At 35.5% G+C, this 10,626-nt stretch overlaps 1 protein-coding gene across 1 annotated transcript; it reads right to left on the reverse strand.

Moving 5' to 3' along the window:
• Positions 1-916: 916 nt before the first annotated feature.
• On the reverse strand, positions 917-8,987 carry EDA30 (O-fucosyltransferase family protein). Its single transcript, XM_086455025.1, has 11 exons — positions 8,864-8,987; positions 7,818-8,016; positions 7,413-7,497; positions 5,450-5,520; positions 5,282-5,370; positions 4,928-5,171; positions 4,271-4,383; positions 4,023-4,113; positions 3,617-3,745; positions 2,647-3,200; positions 917-1,845 (listed from the first exon to the last, which is right to left on the reverse strand). The coding sequence occupies exons 2-11, from the start codon at positions 7,983-7,985 to the stop codon at positions 1,404-1,406; spliced, it is 1,986 nt and encodes a 661-aa protein (XP_086311151.1). The 5' UTR covers positions 7,986-8,016; positions 8,864-8,987; the 3' UTR covers positions 917-1,403.
• Between the last annotated feature and the right edge of the window lie 1,639 nt (positions 8,988-10,626).

Raw genomic sequence — 10,626 nt, forward strand, 5'->3', positions numbered from 1 at the left:
AGTTTCTATTAAAAACACTGAAAGGTCGATTCCTCAGCCCCTAATTAGAAAAAATATTTTAGTTAAAAAGTTCTAAAAGAGCAAGAGGAACATAATGAAGATGGCCGAAAGCAAATATGAACCATTCAGGACAAATTGGAATGTAGGAATTGGATTTGTTCAGCCAACCATAGATACTGAACTGCACTCAAATGTCCTAAATATATAATTGAGTGCTGCTATTGGCACTCCAACTTTTACTTATTACACCCCAATTTCTTAAATTATTTATCACATCCATCCTGATTAAAGATTAAAACACATCAGTCAAAACATTACAAAAGTAAGTATGGTTCAAGTTATTACTTCAATATTACTCAGTGTTTGTAACATTTGCAAACAACTTCAGCAGCTGTTTCAATTGAGTTGATAATCTGATGCCCCCGACATATGACCCTTCATAGAACCATAGATCATTTACCTCGGGATACACAAGAAAGAGATTTATGATTCTGTATATCCGGATGCAAATGATCTACGGCTCAGTGATGATGGCCTAGGGGTCATCAAAAAATCATTATTCTTTACAATTAGGATTAGGTCCATATAAAATCCTAAATCTAAGAGAGTTTCTATTAGAACCCCAGTTTTTACACTGTTTATTCTGTCATTGACTTAATTTTTTTTTTTTTAATTGGGGTGTAATTAGTAAAAGTTGTGGTGCCAATAACAGTTCTCATATAATTCAATTGTTGATCATTTTTAGAGAAGAGGTAGAGGAAAGATTAAGAGAAAGCAAGACAGCATAGCAGATTTCCTCCCATAATATAACAAAATAAAATACATAAATCAGAAATAAAGCAAACTAATGCACGTTGCAAGTAATAATTTGAAGCTAAAATTTGCATTAAAAGTGATTATTTCTCTTACCCAAAAATTAAAATAAAACAAAATTTCAATTACTCAGCGACAAAACCCAATGATCGGAAAAAAATAATTGTTCTTCAGTTTTCTCTACTAGTAATGGATGCTACCATGTGAACATGAAATTGTACAAATGGAAGTCTCGTATTTCTGTAAAAAGGAAGAAAAAATATCTATGTTGATCTGCTTCACGACCAAGGAAAATAAAAAAACCTATAATGTTCTCTCTCAACATCCCCTGCCCATGCTCATCCACAATCTTCCCACCACCTTTCGTTTCACGGATCTAAAGAAACGAATTGTCGCATCTTTGAAGAATTTTTGAGATATTTGAATAGAAGATAACTAAATGGCTCTTACAAAATCTGGGCCACAACGACAGCGAGTTACTCTCTTATCTGCCCAAAAGAATTTCATCCAGGAAGAAGAGGTGTTGCTGGAATCTGATGAGCCATCTCAATGAACTGGAAAGAATATAGAAACCTCGGAAAGCATACTCTTTAATCATCAGGATCCATCTCGTCATCCTGCTCCAAAGGTGAACTCGAGTCAATTCTATCAGATTCTTGCTGCACATCCAAATCGATTTCATCTTCGGATGAGTCATTTTCGATTGTATCTTCTTGAGCACCAACTGTTCCCAAGGAAACAGTCGTGAGACCACGTTGCATCCATGCGGGACACTCATCCTCTCCTCCATACAACAATCGGTTATTGCTGTCTTTCACGGGATTAGGAATGTTAACAGATTCAGGGGTTCTACAAGAACATTCAGGGAGTGGGTGAGCAAGGAATGAGGTTGGTTTCGACAGACGGGATTCCCTTATAAGGCCTTCCTCACCCAAGCTTTTGTTCAGATGTTCTCGCACTGAGAGCGTCCAATTGCGTCTTGGATAGTACATGTGATCAAGGGTGCTGTTGAAAAATTCGGCAATAATTTTCCTGTTTAAAAAATATCATGAAAACGGTATGAAAAAACAATAATTGGCAACAAAATGTATTCAAGTGAAATTTAAAAAGGTAATCTGAAGAATTCAGATTATGCAAAAAACTACACATGAACAATAGCAAAGTCCAGATTGTGGTTGAGATCTCACTGATCAACTAAAAGAACAGCAACCATGAAACATGCACTAGTAATATTTTATGATAAATGTAGATAAAAACCCTAAGGGGGTACATTAAAACATCATCTTATGCCTTATCCTAAATATTGGTCTAATTATGTATTATAAATTTATAAAAAAAAGCTTTCCCCGATGAAATGATCATAGCACACCCTAGTTACGAAGACCAAAAACTCAAGACGGGATCAGCTAAAACGTGATAAAATGACTCCCCAAGAGAGAAAAAACTGTTGCCTTGAAGAATTTCCAACGTAAGAGGTATGTGCTTGATCCAAGATTTTGAAAATGGACGGCTACTAAACTGCCACCGAACTCACCAAATTTAAAATTAAAATTTAACAGTGAAAAATAACCGTTTTTTAATTGTAAGTTCATAGAAATTTTTTTCCATACATCCCTGTGGCATCGGATCATGTTTTTGGATGCTGAACTCAACAACCCTTCGTAGACTTACTCTTGTTTAAATATCCAATCACTGGTGGATGCTATCTCCACACCAAAATAACAGCAATTTGTGAATGAAGGTCGGATGTATGACGAGAAGGGACTCTCCATGTATTTCTATTTAAATTACCAACGGAGAATTCTAGACAGCATAGATCTTTTAGTTATTTACCTGTCTGGTCGATATGTTCTAGCAGATGCCATCTCATAAAGACGGTGCCCCATGACCAAACTGGAAAAATCTGGCCATCCGCTACCATCATTGTTAAAACCTGGAAAAAACGCATCTGCTTCCACCGAGACAATATAATCAAGAGCGTCCCAGAGTAGTCTGTGTGCTTGCATCCTCATATCTTTAGCTGAAGGTTCCGGTTCTGTGTCTCTCTCGGCAATCCAACCATACCAACCTTCCTTTTCATGGCGATAAATAGGTCTGTCCGGAGGAGGAGGAAGAGGCCGAGGACGAGGTCCAGCCTTCTTCCACTCTTCTTGAAGTTGTTCCCTACTTCTGGTTGGAGGGGGTTGAAATAGATCTGGAGGAAGAGGAGTTTCGGAGCTAATTAGGTTGGACAACTCTTTCTTGCTGCACAAAGAAGTACGATCCACTAAGTTGGCAAACATGGCACGTAGAGGGGTCAGAACCCGTTGACCACCAAATGTTTCTGAACCTGCCAAGTATACTATTGTTTTAGGAGGATAACCCATTGTGCGAAGGAGAAGTCCCACCTACAAAAGTTTCGACAACATAACTGAGAGCCAGGGTAGTTTTAGAAGTAAATATATGGAAAAAAAAAAAAAAAAGTTTACGTTTTCAGTAAAACTAGAAGCAATTCATGAGAAAAGTAACAATTGTAGGCAGACCAAACTAAAAATATTCATCGAAAAATTAACAATAATAATAATTATGAAATTATGGTGATACAACAACGACAAAGATGAGATAGAGGCAGTAAGAAAGGATGTGAAGATGTGCACTCTAACCACTAAAATGGCTCTAGATAGAGTGGTACTGTGAAAAATAGTTTACGTTCCCAACCCCCAAATAGTTGGGAGAGGCTTTATTGGTTGATTTACAACCAAATAAAGGAATACAACACTAAAGAAAATACTAACTGGCATTGAAACTGCAAGCTTGAGTATACCTCCTCGGGCATGAGAGGACATGAGCCATTTCCTCTTCGCATGTATGAATCAACGCTTAGTTCTTCAACAACAATCCCTTGTTTGATCATCTGTGCCCTCCGGTACTGTATAAGTTCAGTGTGGACATCCTAGACAAGTACAGAGTCAGGAAAAGTATAAAAGCAGCAAAAGAATAGCTGAGACTTCACAGTTTATTCTTTCAGGAAAGGTTCAGGGGGAAATACCCTAAAACTACATATATGGCCCAATTTAGAGTTCTGCTACTAAATAGCAAGGTTTTAACTAATAAACATGCAATAAAGAGACGGGAAAAAACCCTAAGAGGAGGAGAGGGGGCAGGAGAAAATAAAGAGTAATTAATAGTTACAAAAAGATGCTCAAATGCTAAGAGTTTCAATGAAGAACCTGAAAAAGCTCGGCACAACCATGATATGCTAAGGTGTCTCTCATAAGGCCAGGATGAAAAGCTAGGTAAGGTTGGCCCCAAGCTCGTAATCTGACAAAAATAACATTGATCAATCAGCTGCAAGTTACTAGTTGTTAGGAATAAGACATGCACATATGTGCGGTGTGCCACGTTTCTAGCAAAGATAACATATTAAAATTTAAGGCCATAAAAAGCCAACAGAGAAACCAAGTAACCAAATCTTTACCTCTCTACCATCCGATGGCCAAGTGCCTGAATTTCTGGGCGGAAATCAAGTGCATGGAAGGCCACCCTGCATCTAAGTCTCTGATACTCGGCCATGCTTGGGGGAAGGATGGACTGAAAAGAAGATGAGCATACTATTAGATGAAACCTTGCTCCTTCAATATCATTCAAGGATAGAAATCTGGAATTCAGTATACAATAATAAATAAATCAAACATCATAGTAAAAATCCCATGTGGTAGCATAAATTTTTGTGGCTGCATAAAGTTATAATGATCAAACAGAATTTGGCTGCATAAACTCCCTTGTCTAAGATGATGTTCCCAATCTATAACAGTACCACATGAATCCAACTCCAAGGCCCCTCTTTTTTTATTTACAACTTTTTTGATCTGGTACAACCAGCACACTATTTTTAGTACCAAGTTTATCACAGTATCAACATTGAAATACACTATGTTGGGAGAACTTCAAAGTTCAAACCATCCTAAAGTTTTCTATGCTGTTGAAATGCCATGGTTTATAGTAGTGTCAATGAAAATCTACCATTTGGCCTCTTAGTTTTAGATAGAAAGAGAATCCTTTTCAGCGGAAAATAAGTGCTTCTGAAACTTGCAAACCTTACTAATTGTGCACCATTTGAAGAATATTGTAATACCTGTAGGCATCCTCCATCAGTAAGAACCAACCCAATAACCTTAGCTTTCTTTAACATGGGTAAGACTTCTCTGATATAAAAACTCGGAGAAGTTGAGTGTTTGGGCTTAAATGTAGGGATCTCATTCCTTTTCCTTGCCTCCTTCAAACTTTTTGGAAGGCTCTTCACAATGATTACATCATTTGTAAGAGCTGCTATGAATTGCTCTTCATTGTAGAGGTAGGAAAAGCTCTTGAACTTGGAACTGCAAAATGGGCAAAGCAACCAACTATAAGAGAAGCCATCTTTGCTTTTGTTCTAGCAGAAGAACTAATATTTATCAGATGTTCTAAAAAATAGGACATCAAGAGAAACCTGATGCCTTTTGAGCGAGTACTTTCTTGAATCTCTGGAATGACAAGAGTAGCATTTAGAAGCCTGGATATGGTGACAAGATCACAAATCTAGCAAATTAACAAACATGTTACAAACTCATTATAGAAGTTACAATCAAGAAAAATTTCAAAATGAAAAAGATCATACCAAAGTTCTTATCTTCTCAAATCCACCAAAAATTTTAGCGTATATGAAACCATTGTTGTGCTCGTTTGGAACTATAACAACCAAAGCAAGAAATCATGGTTAAATATTCATAACTGAAGCTTGCAAAGCGTTAACAAGCTAATATAAAAAATAAAAATAAAAACAAAAACAAAAAACGCCAGGCATTTGCTAAATATAATTTTGAGAGGAAAGAAACGATCACATTTTTAAGATAAGAGCATCGCATTGGGCATCATTCTGAAAGAGTTTAATGCATAATATTTGGGGATTTTGTTGATAATTTTATGGATTTGGCTATAAGCACTCCCCTAAGTACATCACCCCTTTCTTTTTTCCAAATCAATCCACTCGTTATTTATGAAAATTAATATAAAAAAATTGCCATACCACTCGGATATTTATTTTTACTCAAATGTATTTCTTTTCAATATTGTGCATAACATTCAAGCATCAATAAAGTGTTAACAGGTGAAAGGAAATGGGCTACTACTACTGTTTTGAAGGGATGTTTAGTATACCATTGATTCATTAAAGACACAGAATATAAAGATATTATGAAAAAAAAAACTACCAACAATATATAATTTATGAAGAAACAGAGCAAGAAATTCAGAAAAGAAGGAAACTGGTAATTGGGTTACTGAATCAGGACAAGGAGAACTAAAAATGGCGCCATTCATAATATTGACTCCACAAAACGTCAAAGAGAGAGAGAGAGAGATCCCAAAAAAAAAATAGTGCGGCCCAAGAGGGGAAATGAAGTAGGTCGCTAAACAAGGTTCAATACAATCTGTGATAAAGGATGATGTTGTGTAATGCATCCTCCATGCAATATGAGATTAGACCTTCCATGGAAAACTGATCAATAATGACCCATTTTGGAATGACAGCACATCTCTGATTCTTATCCCTATGCAAGAGGAAACTACACCCAACTATTTTCTAGAGGGTAAAACTTTCTTTCTAAACCCACAAAATGCTATATCTACATGTCAGTGGTTAAGGGGTTCTGGCCCTAGTTTGATCACACTGAAAACTCTACTTATTAGAATTTTGAAGTAGAGCTTCTGGAATTCTTGGATCGGATGTCTCCTATGAGAGACATACAACAGAAAACAGTATATTGTTCTCATATAGAAATAAAGCTTCACATTATGACCCTGAAGGAACATAAAAAAGTTGTAGCAGCACATTTTTGGTGACTGTAAAGAACTCAACCAGACATCCCAGACATCTGCCTTAGGGTGACATTTCATTGATTTTTGTCCTTTGTCTACTTTGTTCTAATCATTCTTTAAACTGTAATATATAGACTGTAAGTAAATTTTTTATTGATTTTACAGTACGTTTCGTGTATTACATCTCTAGTTGAAAGGTTGTTTGATTAAAGTAGTAATAAAATATTTGAATACATAAGCTTCACCAGAAGATATCATTCACAAGAAGATGTCAGCTAGTTTAGTTGGTAAAGTCTATGGGTGATGATACCTTACCGAGTTACCAAACTAATGACAAGCTTCCGATCAAAAGGGAGGGGGAATGAACAGTGGAAGAGGATTCATGCTAATGATTAGTAAGACTAATTGTAAATAGATACTGTAAAATCTTTGATTGCAGCATACCCATCTTCTTGCAATTGTAGGGCATTGTGATACCTTCTTTGAAACGACAAGGTGCTAATATTTCAGGTTTAGTAAGATCTTAAAAAGTTTCCTTACTGTATTCATTTGCTTTTGGCTGTACCAAGGCAACTAGCCATTGTTTTTCATAGAACAACATTAAAAATAAATAAAAAATTAAATGCACAAATGGATAAATTGAGCAATTTTCCTATAAATATGCATTTATATTTTGATGTAACTTAGAGATCGTGGGTTCAAGGCTAGCTTATACGGTTATACCCACATTAAAAAAAATAATGTATACATTGAGCAAGAATTACCAGGATATTTGCTTCTGGGATTGGCATAAGGTTGCAACGACACCAAAGGTTTCACGTTCCCCCATAACTTCCTATATTTAGTGCTCTGTAACATTTGATCAGAAAATAGTAAGTAAAAGAGCCGTGATAAACTGACTCAAAAAAAGATAATCAAATATCTCAACTGACGTGGAATGTGTACAGAACCATAGATTTTTTCCCATGAGATACACACAAGAAAAAAATCTATGGTTCTGCGCACATTCCACGTAAGTTGAGTTGATTAAGAGTATCTTTTTTTATTTTGAATCGGTTTAGTATTATTCTAAGTAAAATAGACTATCACAAATATATGGAACAACAATCAAAAGAACCATTAAGAAGAATGTGAAATTAGTGATAACCAATGATCTTATTGAACTCTACCTGTCTCTCTAAATTCAGATTAAAATCCTCACGAAAACCCGATAGTGCACTATATTGAACTAAATCAGCACTTGAATACTTAGCAAGAAGAAGATGAACCAACAAAGACAACAAAGATAAGACAAGTCCCGCAAGTGCGGCCCATTTTATCTTTGATTTGAATATCATGTTTGTTTAACGCCAACAGTTTTCAGAAGCTCTGCAAACAAATCGAACCTAACATTAGAAGGCAACTCAAATTCTTATAAAAATGACATTCATAGAGTTCAATAATGAAAACTTAAATTTGCAAATGCATAAGAAATTGTCATATTTAAAAAAATTAAATTAAATAAAACTCAATCTCCACTATGCAAATCATTGGAAACTCCCGCCAACTCTAAACTTACAACACTCCAATAAAGATCAGAAACAATAAAAAACTGTACAAATTCCAATAAAACTCAACATAACATTAGAAGGCAACTCAAATTCTGATAACAACGACATTCGTAGAGTTTGATAACGAAAACTTAAATTTGCAAATGCATGAGAAATCATCATATTTTAACAAAAATTTAAATAAAACTCAATTTCCACTAAGAATATCATTCGAACCTTCCACCAACTCTAAACTTAAAACTCTCCAATAAAGACCAGAAACAACAAAAAGCTGCACAAAAGCACAGAAACCGAAAACAAATCTGGAAACAAACGTGATTTTCGTATAAAACCACCAAAAAAAAAAGAATATTACACAGGTTATCAACTTAAAATTAGTTACAGAATCATCAAAAGTTTAAAAGGAAGATAAAAAAAAAAAAAAGAACAAATCAGATTTTTCATGATTGTAAAACGATAACAGCGTAGATGAATAAAAATCAAATTCGAAAACTAAACTCAAACAAGAGAAAAAGAGATCGCAAAAATCCGTACAGATCTGAGAAATACAGATATACGAAAATGTTGATCTGATTCTAAAGAGGATCTAGGGTTACATAATTCAAAAACAACAAAGAAGATTAAGATCAGAAGCTTGTGATAGAGGAAACATCGAAGATCCGAACCTTTTAGTTGCAGACGAAGCTTCGATATAGCTGCGATGCAGGAAGCCCTCCCTCGAGAAGACAAGCGGAACTGCGGAAGAAGAGAAATGAGAGCTCCCCAACTGTTGCTTTTAGTTTAGTTAAGAGAGGTTGTCCTTTCTGCGGAGGCAATCACGTATTTAGTATGAACTCCTTGTAAATGTTCTATATTATGAAACCCCCTGAATTTTTTATGCTTTGGTCTTGCTCATTGACTCCTGACCATTCTTGGTCAAAGTCAGTACTGTTACAATAAAAGCACAAATTACACAGTCATATGCCACGTGGCATATTTGTTCTCAGCTCAGAAAGTGTTGCTGCTGATGCCCATTTCGGACATTGTATCTGGGACTGTTGACCAGGCCGGGTTTGGGTTGGGTTGGACCTTAAATGGGTCAGTCCTAATTGTGACTTAAAATCCTTAATTAGACCCAGTCTGTCCAATAGTTGGGTCAGGCTGGGCCAAATAACAAAATACTAAGTCCGAACCCAACCCAAACCAACATAATTGGTCCTATGTGGTTAAGGTCAGCCAACATATGTATAATATTATAAAATATAATGTATTTTAGAAATGAACCCTCCTATTAAATTGGTGATATTAGGTTAACTCTTTTGCAAAATGCAAGATCAGATATACCCTCTTGTCTGTAAGTAAATGTTGCTTTTTATTTTTAATGATTTAACGGTGAAATTTTGATTTAATAATTTAAGTATTTCGAAAGCATCTTAAAGAAAAGAAAAATAAAATATCACCGTTAAATCATCAAGAAAATATAACGTTGACTTAGGTTAAAGGATTAAACTTAATCTTGCATTTAAAAGGGGGTAAACCTAATATCACCAATTTACTAAGCGTGTTCTTAAAATACCCTAAAAAATATACAATATATATCATAAAAGAGTTTGGTTGTGAGTTTAATACTCAGTTTGAGCAGCATTTCCTTGGGGCCACTCGAGAGGTCGCACCCTCACTTACCCAACACATGTGATGTGCAGTCGTTGTAAGTGGCCGAAGGGAGGGACCCATATGCCTTGGCTCCAATCCCGACTCTTCCAATCCCCCTAATTGGATGTAAGTTCAGACATCCCCGTCATCAAAAAAACAAAACAGGAGTATTTCTAAAATACCCTAAAAAGATACATAATATATTAGATTATTAACAGTCAAGATGGACCATCTAACAAGTCCACCTCCCAGTTCGATCCCAACCCTAAACATGAATCAGACCAAAACCTAGTCCATCAATAGTGTTAAACGTACCAACAACATCTCATCGTTGAAATTTGAGATTGCGCGTAGTCATTGGCATTCACATGACATGAATTCCTAGGATAAACCAATAACCTTGGAATTGTTACAAAAATTCTTAATCAATTTTTGAAGAGCAAATCTCGGTCCAAATCGAGTCTGAACCGATTTGGGCCGAACTTTGTTGGGATTTAGGGTTGAGTTAGAACTATCCCAAGAAATACCTAGACAGTGACAACCCTTAATAAAGTTTTGCATATAATTTCCATTTATTTGGCTTTTTATATCACATCAACTAGCACAAGTGTACAAAACTTAAATTTATAAATGGGAACTATCATTGGTGTAAAAATAGTATATGGACCAGATCAACTAATGCATGATAAATGTGACAAAAAATAAAAGCTTTAAATTGCGTACCTTTAGATATGTCTTCCACCAATCAATTGTAGCAGTCCCACTGTCTTTATATCTTTTATGAGTCGTGATTTTC

Source organism: Akebia trifoliata, chromosome 10 (assembly GCF_017979445.1).
Source record: "Akebia trifoliata isolate Shusen 1 chromosome 10, ASM1797944v1, whole genome shotgun sequence".
NCBI classification, from domain to species: Eukaryota; Viridiplantae; Streptophyta; class Magnoliopsida; order Ranunculales; family Lardizabalaceae; genus Akebia; species Akebia trifoliata.